This window comes from Castor canadensis, chromosome 3 (genome assembly GCF_047511655.1).
Source record: "Castor canadensis chromosome 3, mCasCan1.hap1v2, whole genome shotgun sequence".
Classification (NCBI taxonomy): domain Eukaryota; kingdom Metazoa; phylum Chordata; class Mammalia; order Rodentia; family Castoridae; genus Castor; species Castor canadensis.
This window is the reverse complement of record NC_133388.1, coordinates 155,304,400-155,326,011: the sequence shown is the minus strand read 5'-3', so window position 1 is coordinate 155,326,011 and position 21,612 is coordinate 155,304,400. Positions and strand designations below refer to the sequence as shown.

Here is a 21,612-nt window from a genome sequence, read left to right as displayed (position 1 = left end):
TAACTACACATACACTTCTTCAGATAGAATTAAGTGTATCTGAACAAGAAATTACTAGATAAGGGATTGCTGGACAAAGATGACCTGCTTCTTAAATTTTGATAAGTATTGTCAATTATATTCTCCAAAGAGGTTGCACCAATTTATAATTTTCCAATAACATATGAATGACTACTTCCCTACATCCTTACATCATTGAAGTTGGAACTGTTTAATAAAATCTGGTAAATTAAGAATAAAATCTCATTTTACCTTTAATTCATGTTTCCTCCAACAGTAATATTGAATATTATTTTCATGTGAAGATATTTTTCTCTAAACTTTATTCATGATTTTTGGCTATTTTTCAATTATGTTACTCTTCTTACTCTTATTAGTTTGTAGGGTCTTTTTAAGTATGTTGGAGAACTCAGACCTGTATCTGCTGGGCATATGGAATTTTCATTAGTTTGCAGATGGTTTTGGTATTTTGATTTGCACAAAATTTAAAATTTTTTATGTAGTCAAATTTAGCAATTTTTCCTCTATGGCTTCAGAGATTTTGTTATACTTAGAAAGGTGTATTGCACACAAAGACTATGCAAACTTCTCCTACATGTTCTTTAAGAATTTTCTAAGAGTCATATATTATACTCTAACGATATTTGACTCATTTGAAATTTAATTTTCTTTAGGAATAAGGTAAAAGCTCAGTTTAATATTTTCTCAGTTTCCCTAATACCATTTATTAATCAGTGTTATCCTCACTGATACAAAATGTGTTTTTTAAAATATCAAATTTCCATACGGACTGGGTCTATTTTGACTGTCTTAAGCTCCATCCATCAGAATGTGTCCCTATCTGTCAGCAATGCATGTTATTGTAGCTACAAAGTATGCATCGTATCTGGAGCACTTTCCTCTTTCCTTCAGAAATTTCTTGGCTTTTTATATATTGTTAGAATCTATTTGTGTATTCCCCCAAACGAATGAATCCTGGTAGAATTTATGAGCATCCCTTTAAATATATAGACTGGGAGAGAGATGGCAGTTTTATAATATTTAACTTTTTCATCCAAATATGAAGAATATATTATCATTTTTAAAGCCTGCTTCTGAGTCATTCAGTCGCATTCACGGATTTCTTCAATTAATTTATTTTGCACATTTTGTAAAATTTACACCTGAGTATTTTTTATTTGTTCCCACAGTAAATGAGATCTTTTCTTTCATCACATTTTCTAGTGGAATGTTGCTTTTCTATAGGAAGGCTACTACTTATAGGATATTAATTTTGTACCCAGGAAACATTACTGTTTATATGAATTTTTAGTGATTTGTTTGATACAATCAATTCCTTTTCCTTTCCAATGATTTTTTTTTCCAATGATTTTTTTTTTCTCTTAAGTACTTATGTGCAATACCTTACATCCTTTTCTAGGTCCTGACATTAACAAAAATGTTTATAATTTTTCCCTATTAAGCATGTTGGCTTTGGAGTTGAGATAGCCTATTATGTTAAGGAACTATCCATCTAATCCTACATTAATAAGATTTTTTTTTTAGCCAGGCAGAACTTTTTCTTTTTTTTTCTTCTGGTGGTACTGGAGTTTGAACTCAGGGCCTTGTACTTGTTAGGAAAGTGCTCTACCACTTGGGCCAATCTTCAGCTCTTTTTGCTTTAGGTTATTTTTCAGAAAGGGTCTCACTTTTTGCAGGGGTCAGGGCTAGACCAGGATCCTCCAACCTACGCCTCCTATGTAGTGGGGATTACAGATATACATGTACCATCATTCCTGGCTTTTGGTTGAGATGGGGTCTCTCTGTTTGCCATGGCTGGCCTCAAACTGTGATCTCAATCTTCACCTCCCAAGTATCTGGGATTATAGGTGTGAGCCTCCACACCTGGCCTGGACTTTTCTTCCCAATGCCTACTGATGTCATAAGCATGACTAAATTTTATATAAAAATGAACTTTAAAAAATACTATTAAGTAATCACCAAGTCATTTAAATTAATATCCTTTACAAAAAAACCAAGCACAAATAAAATTCATCACCATTATTTTATAAAGAAGTAATTTTTACCTAAAATATGGCCAATGGGACAGTGGCACCTTCCTTCTGCAGTTAAGCCACTAGGGCAAGAAATACAGTTCCAGCCATCTTCAGTGACTCCTTTCTAAATTAAAATTTTTCCTCATTCATTAACGTTACTCTTAATTAATCATGTAAATTCAAAATAAATTTTATCATTTACAGATATAAAATACAACAAAAATCAACAGGACCTAACCAACAGACAGCAGTTCTACATAATTATTGCTCTAAAAATAATTATTATAATTTTTAAAATTTCAAATACATTAGCTTTAAAAATTAAGTTATGATTCAAAATATAAATTATACTTAAAGTTGCAAAAATTGATTTATGAGAATATTTCCTTTTAGCTATAAATAAATTGTACTAGTAAAGAGTTTTGGTAAAGTTTGACATGATTCAAAATTGGACTCATTACAGTATGTGGTTTAGGAAAATCTAAAGCTTTAATGTGGTAGTTTCAAATACAGATATAACTGAAATTAGTATAGAATAATGGTAAAAATAAAATAATGCCCCAAATCATTTTAAATTTTTATTGAGAAGAGCAGATTTTTATCAAGAAATATTTCTATAGTTGGCAATAAATTTAAATAGCATTATTTCAAATTTACAATAATATATAATATCACTGAAAAAGAAACCTGTTCTGGCACCATTTTTTTCAAATTAGTAGTTCTTTACCATCAGTAATTAGCTAGGACCAATTATTTCCAAAAATATAAAATAAATATCAAAATGGTAAGCAGACTTATACAGAATAAATAGCTTTAAATTAGGATAGCTGGTAACTTCTCATTAAACTCCCAGATTTAATTCATTTTAATATGACAATGAGAGAAAACATTACTATAAAAATCACAACTCATAATTAGACTCCAACTTATTTAAATGATTGGAAAGTATATTTATGCTAACTGAGAATTATCCTATATAACAACTACTAACTTACTAATTTTCTCCCAAATTATTACATAATGAGATGATTAACCAAACAGCAAGACATTATTTAACTATTTATTGATTTAACTAGCATTAAATGAACTTATTACACCTTAGATATCATTATGAACATTAATCATCTTATAAAACTGTTGACCCAGTAGTTCTAAGACACTGATTCAATCTGCTGAGAGGGTCTATACATCACCCATTGCGCTACAGATGTACATTCATCTATTTTTCTTTATAACTGAACCACTCTATAAAGAAAAATAAAAATACAAAATTTCAGAGCTTTGTGGTTTGGGGTTTTCAGATTAAAAGTGAAAGAAATGCATTTCTATTCTTTCCACATTTGCATAAATTTCACTGATCTTCCAAAATGTACTCTAGTACACATAAAGTTATCTTAATAATTTTGAAGTTTGTGGGGAAATATTAAACACTACATTGAAGTTTGACAAAGTTATTTAATTTATTACTTTTTCCAGGAAAGTTATTTTAAAACAAGTTCTTCATACCATGTTTTCTGGGCACTGTTTACAAATAATGGTAGATCCTCCATTATTAGAGATCATCTGAAATCCTGGTAGACACACACATGAAGTTCCTAAAAAGAGAAGAGCCAATTCTGTCCTTGGTTAATCAAAATAAAACCCCAAGATAGAGAACTTTTAATAATTCTTTAGATCTTGAGAAGCAGTATTATATAGTGGCCAACAGCAAAACTCTGGAGCCAGTAGTGACTGGGTTCCTTTTCAGAAACATACTTCTTGAGTTCCAATTTTAGTATTCCTACTTGGCTATATGACACTGGGCAAATTACTGAGCTTCTCTGTGCCTTGGCTTCTGGATTGGTAAAATGGAGAAAATACAGTACCTACCTCATAGTGTTAACACAAGCACCAAATTCTTAGAACTGTGTCTGGCACACAGCTGGGATTGCATTGCTAATAATTTAATTGCAAGCATAACTAAGCAATTAAACTGTTAAACTATTAAAACTATTCAACTGCTATAGGAAAATTTACATTTCCATGTCATTAAATCATATACATATATTCACTGAATTCAAATTTAATTTGCCAAAACCATACTAGGAAACTGACTTCATTCAAATAGATTGCAGTTTCCCTCTGTTTGGAAGGACAGTACACATTATAATTACTATTCAATTTGGTAAATATGTAAGAGGTGCATTCTCAAAACAGCGATTAAGAGGAAACAGCACCAGTAGTTGTCTGCGTTGCACAACACATTCACTATCTCAATTCATAATTATGAAATTAATACCTTACATTTTAGAGCTTGAAATGTTTTCTCAATCATACTTCTTGCTCATTGACTTAAATAAGGATACGTTAAATCTGAAGATGGCAGAAACTTAATTCCAAGAATGGCTAAATTGAGATTGAAAGTATTTTAGAATTCAATATATGGGCTAAGACTTACTCTGAGCAATGTCGGTGAGGACTAGGACCAAATGATACATATTTAAGGGGGAAAAAATAAGCTTAACCTAAAAAGACTGAGAACAATCAGTAGTATTTAACAATAAAGAGATAGGTCCTACGGAAATATCTAATATTAAAGGCAAAAGCTGTATAATGGAACTACATAAGTCAAGATTGAGGAAAAGGAGAGCTGAGGTCTCCCAGTTCTAATTTAGGTGACACCGAAGAGATGTCACATGCTCTCCCTGGCATCATTTTTTAAAAAATGTGTACAGTGAAGAGACTGGACTGACCATACTTAAGGTTACTTCCAGCTCTAAATTTCTGTAATTTAAAAAGCGAAATAAAAGGCTATCCCCGTTTACAAATGCTAAATCGCATTTCTTTCCTAATCTTTCCTGTCACCTGCTTGCTCTTCTTCACTTTTACACTTTTCTACTATTTCTCCCCTGCTGCCCTAAAGACCACCTTCACCCATGAGGGGTGTGGGGGGGTGGCTGATACGGAGAAATGAGTTCCTGGCGACTGCTGCCCCGGAAACGTGTCTCCTACAGACAACATGATCAGGTAGTGGGAGCTGCATCAAGGAGGGGGCGCTACTTTTGTCAGGGTGCCCCCAAACGGTCTCACCGTGGGCATCCGGCTTCTGGTGGGCTCCGCACTGGACACAGGACAGCGACGAGATATCGAAGTACTGGTTGTGGCCGCACGTCTCCGGCTGCTGGAAAGGGAAGGAAAAGGTCTGGGCCTGTGAGATGCGACACAGGACCAACAGGAGGAACACCGTCCCTGCCCTGGCGGGGGAGACAGACGAAACCGCCATGACCGCCTCAGCCGCTCCGGGCGTCTCCATGGTACCGACACTGGCAACTGCGCAGTCTCCAGCTCCCCCATCAGCCTCTGGGGCGAATCCGCTGAACTGATTGGACAATCGGGATTCCGGAATTCTTTGCCTGCTGCTTGGTTGCTAGGTTACCAATCCCGCTGGAAGGCGGCAGGTCCAGGGAAGGTTGGGTTAAAGGCTGGAGGCTCTTTAAAACGTCTAGAATGCCATCCTTAAGTGTGGCGTGAAATCAATATAGGGAGTCAGGAAACATCAGATTATATCCGTAAATTAAAAGTAAGTCATGAAACTGTTACATCAGAATTTATCCAGCCTATATCATTTTCACGACAAAGGAGTCATGACGTGTATTTTGACAATTTTCAAAAAACTTCTGTGTGAACTGGGGATATAGCTCATGGTAGAGTACTTGCCTACCATGAGTCAGGCCCTGGGTTTGATCCCTGGGACAAAACAAACACTGCATTGATTTAAAATATGCAATTTTGGAATATTACGTTGGTTCAAGATGAGGGTGTGTGTGTATGTAAGGACATTTCCTGCTAGACCTTTGGTTTTCTACTTTCCTTATTTGAGCATAGAAACTCATGTATATAAATTTGATTTTTAAATCAATTTACAAATACATCGATGTTGTCCCAGACACCCTTAGATACTGTTAGCCCCCTAATATTTTGGAATTACATCCACTTTGTGGATATAATTATAGACACTTTGTGGGCTATAAAAGCAAAGCTTATTTCTTAATATTTAAATCTCACTTCGGTTTTGTTGTATTTTGTTTGTACAATCGTTGTATTTTGTTTCTTCTTTTCTTCCAAATAAAATCACCTGACATTTTTAAGCCTTATCAATAGTAACTTAAAATGGTTTTTTGATTTCTCAAGAAGTACAAATATCATAATAATGATAACATTTATATATCTTATATAATAAGATATATAATATATGTATGCACACACACGCACCCACACACACACACACGTGGGAAATGAATCTTAGGACGTTAAATAACTTTAAGCTACCATTAGGCCTTCCTTCAGCATTCACCAATAACTGCTATGTAAGATATAAGACCTGTATGTTCAGAAGACTCTTCTTCAAAGAGAAATTCTGAAAAATATTTTTGAGCTATTTCTGTATTGTTGTAGTAGGGATCACTTCTCTGGATACATTTTTAAAATAATATGTGATCATATGAATGTTAATGAAGATTAAGAAAGGGTATGGTTGGAATAGGTGGAATTAATCTGCAAACGCTTCCTATGGGTGAGTTTTAACTCTACTCTTCCTGGAAGTCCCTCGTGTTATATGCTAAATTGAAGGGACTTAGGGCAATGATATTTACTTATTGCCTCCCATTCATGATGGTTTTCTTGTAGTCAAATTTAGTTTTTCTTTTTCTTTTTTTTCCTTTTTGAAGTTCTGGGGTTTGAACCCAGGGCTTCATGCTTGCAAAGCAGACCCTTGAGCCACTCCACCAACTCCAGTGGTTTTCTTTGGATACCATTTTCTGCAGTGTGCTAGGCACTTGACGGCATTAGTCTTAACTCTTCATAACAACCTTTTGAGGAAGTACTATCCCTATTATATAAAAATGAAAATGAAATATCAAGAAGAAAGTAACATTTTAGAAGATATGAAACTAGAATTTATTTCCTCTGGCTAACTCTAAAATTTGCCATCTTTTCACTGTATTAAACGGCTACTCAATGGAATAGGTATAGGAAAATTTGTTGTATTCTACATACTTATCTTCATCAAGCAAAGTGATACTATCATTATAGAAGACATGCAGTAATATTGTAACCGTCCCAGACAATGTCACTGCTCCTAACAACTCCCTCCAAGAACACAGTAGTTTATCTGTAGTACAAGGACTTGAAATAGACAAACACAGTTAAGTTGAAGATAACTGTAGATACTGTAGATTCATCTGTGTAAACTTCCTACATGGATGGCAGAAAAGAATGTTAAAAATGTAAATCATAAATTTGAAACTGTATCATTAGAAATATTTTTGTTCCAAGTAACTGAAGACCAGTCAACTCATAATAGTTTAAACCTTAACAAACACCAGTCTGATCACAGGGAGGCTGCTGATTTTTGTTCAATGATGTCAGATGACAGTATCTGCAGTTCTATTGGTCTTCCCTTCTTAATGGCACTGTGACTCCATATGCCAGATATTAATATTCAGATTTAAGACAGGAAGAAGGAGAGAAGTTGAACTGGAAATATTTTCTCTGTTTCCTTAATTAGGAAGGCAAATTCTTTCTCTATACCACATATTGTGCTAAACTCCTTATATTAATCATTTCAACCTTGTTAACAACACTAAGACTAGGCAGTACAATTATTTTATTTCAGGATTAGAGACATGCCCCAAATTACCCAATTAAGATATGAAAGAGTTATTCTTGAAAGTGGAAGAGACTAGAGAAATATGATTTAATAACAGCTTAGAAAGAAGCATACTAAAGAAAGTGAGAGAATGGGTTGGAAGAGGACACCACATACTTATTGAATACCTAGTATGACACATAAGCACTGAATTGTGCTTTACCTACACTATCAAAATTAATCTATTCAATACATTATGTGTGGTATTATCATCTGCTTTTTACAGATGATTAAGTGGAAGAAAAAATTTGAGATTAAAAATGTACTAAATACTCAGCTTGCAATTTGTAGAAACAAACTTTGAATTCTGTTAGGTTAGCTGTAGGAGCTGCTGAACTATAATACTGTGTAAATGCTTATATTAATACTGTATAAATCCTTACAATATAAATGCTGCAATAAGTTCAAGGAGGCTGAAAATGGGAAAAAGGTCTTTGGATTTGACAATTGAGTGATCATTGGTTACCTTTTTGGAGTGCAGTTTCATGGCAGTGGTTGGGATAGAAGAAAACCATACAGCTGTAGTGACAAAGAACAGGTGCCAAATAAAAAAAGTACTTTGAGAAACTTGACATTGAAAGGAAGGCAAAAAGTGTGGACTGAGCAAAAGGGTTTAAAATTTTTCTTAAGGACACAGGCAATATATAAGTGGAGAGGAAATGATCAGTAGAGGAGAGATTCAAAACAAAGAAAAAACCAGGAAAATGTTTTTTTCTCTTAAACAGGAAGGAATTAAGGGCTGATATAGAAGAATGGGAGGAGGACCTTCTCAAGGGAAGAATCAGAGTCCTAAAGAGGTGAGATAAATGGGCGGAGAGTAGAAAAGGTAAGATCAGTTTTCACAGTAAAGAACATAGGTAAAAGTAAGAAGTATTTTTAAAAGACATAGTGGGTAATTGTAAGGGAAATCACTTGGAGATGAAAAATGGCAATAAGGCTAGATTTTTCCTGCAAGACCTAAATCATATTGGAGTGGGAGCAGATAGAAGACGAGGTAGGGAAATCCTAGGGTGTAGGTGAACAATTTGGAGAAAAGATGAGAGTAGTTGATTACCTACTAAGATAGGGAGATGTAGCAGAAATAGATGTGGTGGTCTGTTTAGTGCTTGATGAGGAAGGAGGCTAGAACCAGAAACCTATGGGTATTCCAAAGGTTACTGTTTTCAATCTCTAAACTAAGTTAATAGAGGCATAATCAGCAGGGAAAAGAGCATACATGAGAGCTCAGAAAGTAGTTCATCTTTGGTGAGAAGTTCAGTCATTTTGATATTATTGATATTATTCAGACTTCTATAAGATAGACGTCAGAAATAAGGGTGCTTTCCTTCAGTGATCTGGAAGTATAATGAGAAACAGACATTGAAACAACTAAAATGTGTAGGGATAACTTCTCTGAGATTGGCAGAAATGGAAGATTAGTGAAAAGATCCCAGAGGAAAAGCGATGACAGGACGGGACAGGCAGAGGAACTTTCAGGAAAGATACAGAGGTATGAGAGGCCTGACACACTGGCGAGTGACATGCCCTTCAGTGTCCCCTGAAGTGTAGGTGATGTATGGCCAAAGAGTAAAAATGAGGGCTTTTGAATGCCTGTATTTGGCTTCGAGTTTAAGATTTTAGTTAAAGAACATGACCAGATTTATAAATTAGAGCAAAAGTATGTGGAAATTGTTTAGGCGATACGGGGCTTTGAAGACAGGGCTTTACATGTACAAGGCAGGAACTTTAATGCTTGAGCCACACCTCCAGCCCAGTATGGAAACTTCGAAATGAGCTCTGAGACCGAGTGAGGAAAAGTTGACTTGTGAATGTTGAAAAGCTACGAAAGGCATCTGAAAACTGTTACTAAAACGTTCAGGAGAGTCTGTGGTGTTGCAATTCTGTCAAAACATATGGGGAGGCTAACAGAATGGCATAGCTCAGTGTGATCACCATTTCAGAGTCTGTGTTGTGTTATTCCAGAAACTTCATTTTCTTTTCGTTCAAAAACATAACGATTAGGTTTTGATGCTTAACACACTGATGACACAAGAAAGTGTTCAATAATCAGAATACTACATGGTTATATCTAAATAACCTTGACCTGAAATTTTTTAGATTGTAATAGTATGATCATTTGAGAAAACCAGTAGGCCCACTAGAAAAGGCAGACATCTCTTTCCATAACTTCTGAAAGACTCGAATGTTTGTTCTGTGCACTTGATACTGTTACATCAGGCAGATTTCAGTTATACCAACCAGTGGACTTCTGTGTAAATCCCGCCCGCTCCAGGTGCTGGCTCTCCGGTTGGCTGAAAACTGGGCATGCGCAGAAGTCCCAGAAATCCCAGGCGTCGCCTCCCTTCCCTAACAACGGGAAGCGGCGAGCTGGAGGTGTGCGCATGCGCGACTCAGGCGCTTGAGTAGTGGGTTACGCCGGCAGAGCGCATGGGCAGACAGACGAAGTCCGTTTGTCCGGACGGGAGGGGAGAGTGGGCGCCATCTTCTTCTAGGCTGTCTGAGGGCTCTCCCTGTCCTTTGGAGGCTTCTGCGAAGACGAGAGCCCCGGCCCCGACCCCGGCCCCGTGTGCTACTCGGCAGCGGCGGTGTGTGTTTACTGCCAAGAGCGAAGCGGTTCCCGTTGGGGCGTCGGGCGGGGAGGGGCCGGCGGCCGGGCCGGAAGAGCGGGGGAAGGCGGGGCGGACGGCCGCCGGGAGGCAGCGAATTTGAGCGCCAGGGTACCCTCTGCCCTGCTGACGCGACCCTCCCTCCCGTCACCTCCATGCCGCGGTGTGTGCGCGCTTCTCCCTGGTCTTGACAGTGGAGCTCTCCAAGGATCTCATAGGTATTTTCTCCTTTGCTATGTCATCGTAGTTAGTGTGGCAGAAAAGCTCGGCAGGCCCAGCTCCTTGGGTTTGAGGGGCAGGAGCGTGTGAGTTAGATCTGGGATCCCCTCACCCGTGGCTACTGAGTGGAATGCTTGCCCTTGGGCCGCGTAACGGACAGGCACGGAGGTTGGGCGGTCCTGGTTAATTTGAAGCCTGATGGTGGCTGAAGGTCTGGCGACAGCATCGGATCCCACGTAGCAACTTGGCCTGGAGCAAAAGAAGGAAGCTCTGACCTCTGGCAGTGTGGACAAAGGCTTCGGGCTGTAGGATCGATGCCTTCGGATGACTCCCGTGTGACGATGGTGGATGCTGTTGGGAAATCCTGTGCCCTGTGGATTCGTCTTCATGTGCAGTTCCTCCTGGGAACCATGGCTCTCCGTACTCATGCCTCTAATTTTTATTTTAACCATCTACATCGAAAAGTCAGATCACCACAAGAATCCTTGTGGACTGGGGTACATTATTGTCTGCAGGGAAAGCTCACGTTAGAAAATAACTATGCTTCATCATGACTGGGTTTTAAGACATAGTCGCAGGCAAAAAGTCAAAGGATTTCCTCTCCCTCACCGTGTCTGGAATGTGACTTTGCTAGTTAACAGTCAAATGGATCTAAGATGCTGCTTCCTAAATTCAGGCTCCCTGTTTTCCTCTCAGTCTTGATTAGAAGACACACATTTCGTTTTGTTTAGTTAAAATGATGATTAAGTAGGATGAATCACTGGATAAAATCAGCAAAGTTGTTTAATATGAGCTTACCCTTAAATGAGCTAGCTTTTAGGGATCAACTTCCTTTTCATAGAAGTTTTGACAGATCACTGTGTCCTTAAATCAATACAGTCACAAAAATAATTTTGCATTCATCACTAGAAAAATTTTAAGGGCAGGGGTAATTGTGTGTTTTGCCTTTTGTGCAATCTAATGTAATAGAATTTTTGGAGATTTTGTTTAAGGAAAAGGGTATGTTGGAACTACAGGAGAAGTACTCATTTTGAGAGTTGGTCTCTCCAAGGTGGTATCTTAGATGTTACTGTAGAGGAGTAAATGATACATTACCCTACTATAGCAAGTTAGACAATTGTATTAGTTATAATGTAACTGGCCAATTAAAATGAACTGGAATTCGTGAGATTTGTGCTCATGAAACTTAATTAAAATACTTTAAGATACTTAGATTTTAAGTCAGGGAGGATTTATGTTCCTAGAGTTATTTATTTTTTTGGCGGTACTGGGGCTTGAACTCAGCCTTTGCTTGCTAGGAAGGTGCTTTACCACTTGAGCCACCAGCCCTTTTTGTGTCAAGTATTTTCGAGATAGGGTCTCAAGAACTATTTGCCTGGGCTGTTCTCAAGTCATGGTCCTCTTGATCTTTGCCTCCTGAATAAATAGGATGACAGGTGTGAGCCACTACTGTTTGAACACTAGAGCTTTTTGAGTTTAACATAATGAACTGTCTAGTTTTGCATATATGTAAATGGATGTATGTCCTCAGGATAAATCCCTTTTTAATGTTTAAAAAGAGTTTAGGACAGGCAAGATGATACATGTCTTAAACTGCTTTCTAATGTATTTTCAATTTTTTTAATGCCAGTTTACGTAGGAATCTTGAAATTTTAACGTTTCAAGTGTTCCATAGGCCTGTAGTTTTTGTTGACATGTTCTGTGTGAATATTCAGTGAAGAAAGTAGGCTTATATGTTTTTGTGTGTGTGCAGTTATTATATAGTAAATCACACTAATATTTTCTAGAGGTAGGATGTGCCAAGTAATTTCTTAATGTCTTTACTAGGTTATCTTATAAGCTTAAAAAGCTTAATCTGTAGATTTTTAAGGAAAACAAACCTTTTAGATCTTCAAGGAATATGTCTCCAGATCCCATTTTGGGGGGACAGGGTACTTAGTGACTAAAGCAACATTATTTGCACATTAAAAATATCTTAATTATGATTATTAATTTGACAAGTGTTAAAAATTTATTCGCTGAGACTTCATTAAATATTGTTAGTTTTGGTATCAATGAAAGGTTAGATGCAAATTTCATTAAAAAATTATTAGATTGAAATTTTTCAGCAGCTAATTTTGGTGGTTTCAACATTCCAAATTAATAAATTTTTATTTTCTACATTGTTATTTAGGTTTCCTCAGTAGAATGCAGGATAGTGTTTTTGGCAATACTGCGGGTTGAACTCAGGGCCTTGCGCTTGCTAGATAGGCAGTGTACCACTGGAGCAGGATAGTTTTTGAAGTGGAATAAGGTTATTTCAACATTTTCTCTTTGAGATGAATTGTAATAGTTACTGTTTTAGGCATATTAAATAAGGAGTGGTGTTCAGCTTTTGATTTAGGGATATTATATTTGCCTTAATTATATCGGAGCAGTGAAATTTGGTATTTTGTCATGCAGACATTGGTTTAGACTTATTTAAAAAGTGATTTTTGAATTTCAAGCTTTGGTATTTTATACCTTGAGTCATTTCTAATGGTGGTTTTGTTAATTTGACTTGGCTTTATGTTTTGTAAAGGTGGAGAATAGTGAGAGAGTTGGACATACATGAACTAGATGTTTGGCTTTTCACCAGGGGAAGTGATAGGTCTTTTTTAATATTTATGTTTTTAAATTGATATTTCCCTTGTAGAACAGTTTCCTTTTAAAGTAGATGTAAAAAACTTTTGTACATAAGAATTCATAGAACTTAAGGATAGAATTCAATGAGCTTTGATAAGTTCATACAGCTATGTAACCACCACTGGACTCAAAATATATAACAGTTCTCTCATTTTTTATGCTATTTCCTACCAAGTAGTATGATTGATTTTCACCACATTTTTATTTTTAAACACCGTGCAGATGTCTATTTGGGTTTTATACTTCCTTTTTGCCTACTCATAGTTTCCCCTTGGCACAAAGAAGACCATTCTGTAATGCCCATAATTGTGGTTCCCTATGTTGCTTCACTTTTGAAGTGGATATCCTAATCTGGCATTGAGATCAAATACAAGCTTCAGAGATTAATTATATTTCATTTTCTTTCCACAGTTAAGTTGCTTTTACAGAATTAACAGGTCTCCAAGAAATAAAAAGAAAAGGTAAGACAACATCCAGAGTTGAAGGCTTTTCACAGAAGCTTGACAAATCAGATAAAGTAAATTAGTACATCTTGGTACCCATGGCTTTTGTTCTTTATATCTGACCAGTGATACACTGGTGGTAGGCAACTAAATATAATGAGCAGAAATTATATACAGACCATAGATGGCTTTTCTAAATATGTAAAATTGTGATTGGTAAAATACTTTTATCTCTCAAATTTCATTAGGAGACAGACATGTTTCTAAATGAGTTTGAAAGTAGTGTGGTCTTGTTGTGAGATAGCATTTGGCAGACTTACAAAGGAAGATTTGATAGTTTTGATATTCCTATTATATAGGGTGGATGACATGAAATGTTTCAAGGTAGTTGGTTTATTTGTATGTTTAGATAGGAGAAAGTATATTCTTTATTTAAGAATTAGAAATGACCAATATTTTTATGAACTTGTATCTTATCTTCATTTATGAATGCTGAAGGAGGCAGGAACCAGGTAATTATTAAGCTTTGTTTGGGCTAAGGTACTTCAAGAGTAAGACTTGCTATTATGTGTACCTTTTTGTCTGCAGGTCATTATTGCTGTGGTTTGAGCTCAGCATGGCTGTAGTCATCCGTTTACTGGGGCTTCCTTTTATTGCGGGGCCTGTGGATATTCGTCACTTCTTCAAGGGATTGACTATTCCTGATGGAGGAGTGCATATAATTGGAGGGGAAGTTGGGGAGGCTTTTATTATTTTTGCAACAGACGAAGATGCAAGACGTGCCATAAGTCGTTCAGGAGGGTTTATCAAGGATTCATCTGTAGAGCTCTTTCTTAGTAGCAAGGCAGAAATGCAGAAGACTATAGAAATGAAAAGAAGTGATCGTGTAGGAAGAGGGCGACCAGGATCTGGGGCATCAGGGGTTGGAAAACTATCTAATTTTATTGAGACTTTGAAAGAAGATAAAAGTAATTCCGGATATGGCTCTTCAATTAATCAAGATGCTGGGTTTCATACTAATGGTACAGGACATGATGATTTAAGGCCAAGAAAGACAAGGCCATCAAAGGCTGAGAATCCTTATTTGTTTCTACGAGGTTTGCCTTACTTAGTAAATGAAGATGACGTACGTGTCTTTTTCTCTGGTTTGTGTGTGGATGGAGTAATTTTCTTAAAACATCATGATGGTCGAAATAATGGCGATGCCATAGTAAAATTTGCTTCATGTGTTGATGCTTCAGGAGGTCTTAAATGCCATAGAAGTTTTATGGGTTCAAGATTTATAGAAGTAATGCAGGGCTCAGAGCACCAGTGGATTGAATTTGGTGGTAACACAATTAAGGGGGGTGATGCTTCTCTGAGATCTGAAGAACATTCTCCTCCAAGAGGAATTAATGATAGACATTTTCGAAAACTGTCTCATTCGAAATCTCCCAGAAGAACACGCTCTCGCTCCCCTCTTGGATTTTATGTTCACTTAAAAAATCTGTCCCTAAGTATTAACAAGAGAGATTTAAGAAATTTCTTTAGAGATACTGATCTGACTAATGATCAGATTAGGTTCTTATATAAAGATGAAAAAAGGACACGGTATGCTTTTGTGATGTTCAAGACTTTAAAAGACTATAATACTGCACTAGGTTTACATAAGACTGTTTTACAATATCGTCCAGTGCTTATTGATCCAGTTTCTAGAAAGCAAATGCTGAAATTTATTGAATGTTATGAAAAGAAAAGACCAGGGTCAGTAGAAAAAGAGAGACCTGGACATGTTTCACAAAAATACTCTCAAGAAGGCTATCCTGGCCAGAAGCTATGCATCTATATAAGAAATTTTCCATTTGATGTTACAAAAGTTGAAGTGCAAAAGTTCTTTGCAGACTTCTCCCTTGCTGAGGATGATATTTACTTGCTTTATGATGACAAAGGAGTTGGTCTGGGAGAAGCATTGGTGAAATTTAAATCAGAAGAACAGGCCATGAAAGCTGAACGCTTAAACCGACGAAGATTCTTAGGGACAGAGGTATTATTAAGACTTATATCTGAGGCACAAATGCAGGAGTTTGGTGTAAATTTTTCCTTGATGACCAATGAGAAAATGCAAGCCCGTTCTCAGTCATGTGATAGAGATGACCATTCCCATTTATTTGGCTCAAAAGACCGACCTGTATACTCATTTGGCCCTTCTGAAAACTTTAGATACCAGCTAGAGGACTTGAGGCAACTGGGGAACTCCAAACATCCCCAGGGATATTTCCGACAGCCTGAAAGGCACCCTCCAGAAGACTTCAGGCATTCTCCAGAGGACTTCAGGTTTCCTACGGAGGACTTCAGGCATTCCCCAGAGGACTTTAGGCACCCTCGAGAGGAGCACTTCAGACGGCCTCCTGAAGAAGACTTCAGGCACCCTCGGGAAGAAGACTGGAGACGGCCTCTTGAGGACGATTGGAGATGGCCACTGGAGGAGGATTTCAGACAGCCCCCTGAAGAAGACTTCAGGCGGCCACCAGAGGAGGGTTTCAGGCGTCCTTGGGAGGAGGAAGACTTCAGATGCCCTCTGGAGGAGGAGGACTTCAGGCACCCTAGGGAAGAAGAGTTCAGGCGACTCCCCGAGGAGGATTTCAGGCATTCCCCTGAGGCAGACTTTAGGAGGTCACCCCTGGAGCATTTCCGACGGCCACCCCCGGAGCATTTCAGGAGGCCACTCCAGGAGCACTTCAGGAGGCCACCTCAGGAGTACTTTAGGAGGCCACCCCAGGAGCACTTCAGGAGGCTGCCCCAAGAGCACCTTAGGCGGCCACCTCAGGAGCATTTCAGGCGCTCCCGAGAGGAAGATTTCAGGCATATGCCAGATGAAAACTTCAGGGGCCCTCCTGATGAGGACTTCAGGAGCCCCCAGGAAGATGATTTGAGATGCCCTTCTGATGAGGACTTCAGGCAGCTCCCTGAGGAAGACCTCAGGGAAGTTCCAGAGGAGGACCCTAGACTTCCTGGCAATTTTAGACCTCCCAGTGAGGACTTTAGGAGCCCACCTGATGATTTTAGAAGTCATCGTTCTTTCGTGAATTTTGGTCGTCCAGAAGGTGGCAAGTTTGATTTTGGAAAGCGTAATATGGGAGGTTTTCCTGAGGGGAGATTTATGCCTGATCCAAAATTAAATTGTGGCTCAGGTAGAGTAATTCCTATTAAGATAATGAATCTTCCATTTAAAGCTAATGTTAATGAAATTTTAGACTTTTTCCATGGTTATAGAATCATACCTGATTCAGTTTCAATACAGTATAACGAGCAAGGATTACCCACAGGAGAAGCCATTGTTGCTATGATAAACTATAATGAAGCTATGGCTGCCATTAAAGATCTAAATGATAGACCAGTTGGCCCCCGCAAAGTTAAGCTAATTTTGCTTTAGAGAGCCTTTCTTAAATTCAGAGTTTCTACAGCAGTATTGATGCAGTAAAATGCATTTTTGAAAGTGTTTATTTTTAATTATCTAATGAAACATTTTAATTTTGACCTGTGAATACAAAAACATGTAAATAGAATGTGAATCTGGCTTTGTTTTGCTTGCAAATTGCCATCTTTTTTTTTTCCAATTTAAAATTAAAATAGATTTTTTTTCTTTGAGAGATGGATAGCCCTAAGTTTTTCTTGATGTTATGGATAGACCTCAAAGACTTGTATAAAGTAGAGCTGTGTTCACTTTTAGTTCATTCTGTAGCCAACATCTTTTACTCAAACTGTGTAAGGAGATGGTCAGTGACTCTTCAGGTTTAGCATTGCTACCTGCCTGCAGAATTAATGCCTTCTTGTCTGAGATGTTGTGTTAAGGTCTCCTGTTAATAGTAAATAGTTCAAATGAACAGACTGTGAACTTGAAATTTACTTATGTAAAAAGCTTAGGAGATTCTTAAAAGTTTCCGTGTTTATATTTTGCAAAGTTTTATAAAAATAAAAAATTGCAACTGAAATAGACTAATTAACTTGTATTTGTATAAAAGAAAAAAAATTACAGCTGTGAATTAAGTTTTCAATGGCTACATTAAACTGATTATGGGAGCGACCAAACATTCTGTAATAATTCTATGGTTTCTTGAATTTTGATACTTAGCACTGGAGGGAAATTTTTATTAACTGGATTAATAAGATTAACACAAAATATCCAAAACAAAATAACAATGTGATTATAGGTACAATGAAACTCTCAGGCTTATGTTGGGAAGAGTCTGACAAATGGGTGGGAAGAATTTTCTTATGATTCATAGAATTTATATGTTTATTATTAGCTTCTTATTTTTTAGGTTCAAAACTTTGTGTTCATTCAAAGACTCCCTAAGTGTAAGACTTGTGGAATCGAATTTTGACTTCTTTGATACTCTTCATTTAGTACAGATATTTTGCAAATACTGGATTTGATTTTCTTTATCCCTAGTATTTTTTATTCCAATGATTATAGGACACTTACTATGTGCTGGGCACTAAAAGTGCTTTATATGTATGATCTCAATATTTACCATTTACCTCTATCACAAATGAGATAATAAAGTTTAGAGAGGTTAAGCAAATTCCTGGAGTCAGTCACTAAGTCATGGAGCCAACATCAACCCAAACAAATCACTTACTCCAGTTTGTAGTCCTAATACTTTTGCCATGTCCCTTTCTTAAATAGTATTTTTAATTTTAGTAAGATCATGCTAAAAATATTTTCAGAGTGCTCATTGTTAATTAAAAAAAAAGTGACTTAAGGAGTTTTTATATCTCCAGGATTTCTCTTGGGATACTCATGTTACATACTGGCTTCTAATTCAGAATTATTCATTTTATCCAACGTGAGTTGGTTGGCCTTTTATAGTTTATATAAAACATAAAGTCAGTTTTTCTTAATTCAGATATTTCCACATTGAGTAAATGAGAATAAAATTGAATTTTTATATATGGTAATTTCTCATTTAACAGTAAGATACTGCATAAGTAGAATACTTTTTCAGTAGTTTGTACCATTAAGTATCTTGGGTTAATTTTCAGTGATTTAAAAGGAGTCTACTTAAGTTTCCATGTTATTAATAATGAACGTGCTACTTACTAATAGAATGAACAAACTGGTGAATTTTATTGAAAAAGGTAACTTCAGTATGGCTCTTCAACTAGAATGATACACTTTGGAGTACCTAAACCAAGCACAATGAAGAAAATAATGACTTAAAGATTACATAGATGATTTATTTGATCAAACCTTGAGAAATGGATGGAAGACTTTCAGAATACATCTTTGATACATAGCGTTAAAGCTAAGAGGAAGCTTAATATGAAAGATCACTGAGTATCTGATTGCTTTTCATACTGGACTGGGTGGGATGGTAGTGGTTGTAAGGGGCCACCTGTGGTAAACAAGCTTTGTATTTTGATTTTAAATTTAAGTAACGTGAATATTTTATTTATATTAGGGTTTATATTTTTTAACTTCATTATAAAATTTTATTATAGAAAACTATTTCTGATTGGGAGACATTTTTGCATATGTCTTTCCAACTCTGTCTTCAGTGATTATTAATAAATTGGCTGTGGTAGGAGTATTTACGCCATGAACTGGAAATTGGTAAATGCATTCCCTGCCCTTTGTCACCACAGAGAACCAGTTTACCAGCACACCACAATTTCAGGTCTTCGTGTAGTCATCACACAGCTTCAATAGTTGTCATCTCATAGTTTTCTCTCCTACCCACAGATATATTGGGCACATTGGAAGTTTGTTGGTCTTCTAGTGTGGTACCCAATGGCATTCTGTCTTAGAGTCAAACATTTTTGTCTGGAAGGTATCTGAGAAATATTAGAACATGTCTAGAAAGTAAACTTAATCCCATAATCAAGAGATTGGTAAAAATTTATAGTTTGATTGTACTTTTAAAAAGTTTCTTTTCATATGTGCATACAATGTTTAGGTCATTTCTGCCCCCTTCCCCCCCTTCCTTTCCTCTGCCTCCTCCTCCCTCTCCTACCCCCTTGCTACCAGGCAGAAACTATTTGGCCCTTATCTCTAATTTTGTTGAAGAGAGAGTATAAGCAATAATAGGAAGGAATAAGGGTTTTTGCTAGTTGAGATAAGGATAGCTATACAGAGAGTTGACTCGCATTGCTTTCCTGTACATGTGTGTTACCTTCTAAATTAATTCTTCTCGAACTAACCTTTTCACTAGTTCCTGGTCCCCTTCTCCTATTGGCCTCTGTCACTTTAAAGTTTGTGTATTGGTTCCTTTGCATTGAGGACATTAAATGCTATCTTGTTTTTTTGGGGTTTCTTGTCTATCTTCATACCTCCCTTGTGTCTCTTGCCTCATCATGTGATCAAAGTCCAATCCCCTTGTTGTGTTTGCCCTTGATCTGATTGCACTTTTATCTGTTTACTGAAACCTAGTTAAGAGCAGTAGCCTTTGACCTATATTACTTATTAAGCACTGTCCCTACCCACATCCTCCTTTGCATTAAGTGTTGTTTATTAAGGTGCATAACTTAATTTTGATAATGCTAATAAATTTATTCCTATCTTGGAGGTATGAGATGGAGTCCTACAGGCTAAATAACCTATTGGGTTGTTTCCCTGTTTTTTTTTTTTTTTTTTTTTTTAACAACAGGGAAACTAAGATTAGTTTTTACATTTTTAAATGTGGTTGCATTTAAAATGGTTACAATATCCTTGATTTTGCCTCCTGGCCCAAAAAGTGTAAAATGTTTATCTGGTCTTTTAATAGTGTGTCAACCTAAGTCTGGTTTGGTTTAAATAATGAAACTTAATTTTACACTGATGAAAGTATTCTCATTAATAGTATTCCTGTCTTTTGCATATTTCTGTTTTATTCCAGAACCATCAGTTGATTAATTATGAATTAGGTACTGCTTTGATTTTATAGACGAGGCAACTAAGAAGTTACTATTTAGTGAGTAGCTAAAAAAATACTGTAATCCTGTTTACCCTGAACTACACCATATTTAAGTACTGACTTAACAAAAATCCAAGGATAATTTCCCTCATTGGAGTTTTAAGTGTTTTGAATTTTTAAAGTGCTAAAGTTTTATCAGTTTAAACTGTTCTTGGGAAGCACTGCTTTGTTAAAAACAGAACCATGAATGACAAGTCAAAAAGCTTTCTGGAAAGTATTTATTGTTATGAATATTGTTTTTTTCCAGTTATCTCAAATGATTTAAATTTCATAATTTTTGTATGTATGACTGGGATTCAAAAGTAGCAAAGTATTATTCCTTACTAAAAGAAGCAAAAGTATAAAGATATACTGACAGGCTCTGACTAAATTGTTTTGTTTTTAATATTTTGGCAGTGCTGAGGGTTGAACTCAGAGCCTCACGCTTGCTAGGCTCTACCACTTGAGCTGTGCTGCCAGCCCTTTTTGCTTTGGTATTTTTGAGATAGGCTCTTGCTTTTATATCTGGCCAGCCTGGACTGTGATCCTCATAGTTCTGCTTTCCTGCATAGCTGGGATGACAGAGAAGTACGTGCCCAGCCATTGAATGAGATGGGGTCTCGAACTTTTTGTCCCAGCTGGCCCCAGACTGTAATCCTGCCAATCTCCATCTCCCAAGTAGCTAGGATTACAGGCTTGAGCTATTATGCCCAGCCAGTTTTTATGTGTTTAGAAATATACTGGTTTATTAAGTAGATGGTATCCTGGCAAAATTTTTACAGAGTTTTTAATGATTATGGTGTTTGATGATGAGGCAACATTCCAACAGATTACTTGCCTTCTCAGTTACAGTATCACATATGCTTTAGTGTGATAGCAGTCTTATGTTAAAACCACAATCAGTTGGAATATATCTAAAAATGCTAAAATTTTAGCTATATATTATGCAAAACCTGCTATTGTAGTGTCCCATTATCTTTATTTGATTATAATCTTGTTGAAGAGGGTAAACTTATATATCAAATGATGAAACATAAGGTTTTA

At 36.7% G+C, this 21,612-nt stretch overlaps 2 protein-coding genes across 3 annotated transcripts in view; one reads left to right on the top strand and one right to left on the bottom strand.

Moving 5' to 3' along the window:
- Tmem67 (transmembrane protein 67) overlaps window positions 1-5,352 on the bottom strand; it is a 49,051-nt gene extending 43,699 nt beyond the window's left edge. The window contains exons 1-3 of the mRNA XM_074068841.1: window positions 5,106-5,352; window positions 3,543-3,631; window positions 2,067-2,160 (exon numbers count right to left, since the gene is read on the bottom strand). Coding sequence (XP_073924942.1) covers window positions 2,067-2,160; window positions 3,543-3,631; window positions 5,106-5,328 — 406 coding nt within the window. The 5' untranslated portion in view covers window positions 5,329-5,352. The remainder of the gene's footprint in view (window positions 1-2,066; window positions 2,161-3,542; window positions 3,632-5,105) is intronic.
- A 5,054-nt stretch (window positions 5,353-10,406) lies between these two features.
- Rbm12b (RNA binding motif protein 12B) lies at window positions 10,407-17,625 on the top strand. Of its 2 annotated transcripts, none has more exons than XM_074068840.1 (3): window positions 10,407-10,546; window positions 13,623-13,672; window positions 14,243-17,625. In XM_074068840.1, exon 3 carries the CDS (start codon window positions 14,271-14,273, stop codon window positions 17,064-17,066), a length of 2,796 nt encoding a protein of 931 aa, XP_073924941.1. In that variant the 5' UTR covers window positions 10,407-10,546; window positions 13,623-13,672; window positions 14,243-14,270; the 3' UTR covers window positions 17,067-17,625. The 2 variants fall into 2 exon arrangements, with proteins under 2 accessions (XP_073924941.1, XP_073924940.1); XM_074068839.1 differs by lacking the exon at window positions 10,407-10,546 and adding an exon at window positions 10,862-11,044.
- The last annotated feature ends 3,987 nt before the right edge of the window (window positions 17,626-21,612 follow it).

Coding starts and splice junctions, on each gene's coding strand:
- Rbm12b (XM_074068839.1), top strand. CDS start 10,862: ATGCCTTCGGATGACTCCCGTGTGACGATGGTGGATGCTGTTGGGAAA. Junction 11,045..13,622: donor AAGAATCCTTGTGGACTGGG/GTACATTATTGT, acceptor TTCTTTCCACAG/TTAAGTTGCTTTTACAGAAT. Junction 13,673..14,242: donor CCAAGAAATAAAAAGAAAAG/GTAAGACAACAT, acceptor TTTTGTCTGCAG/GTCATTATTGCTGTGGTTTG.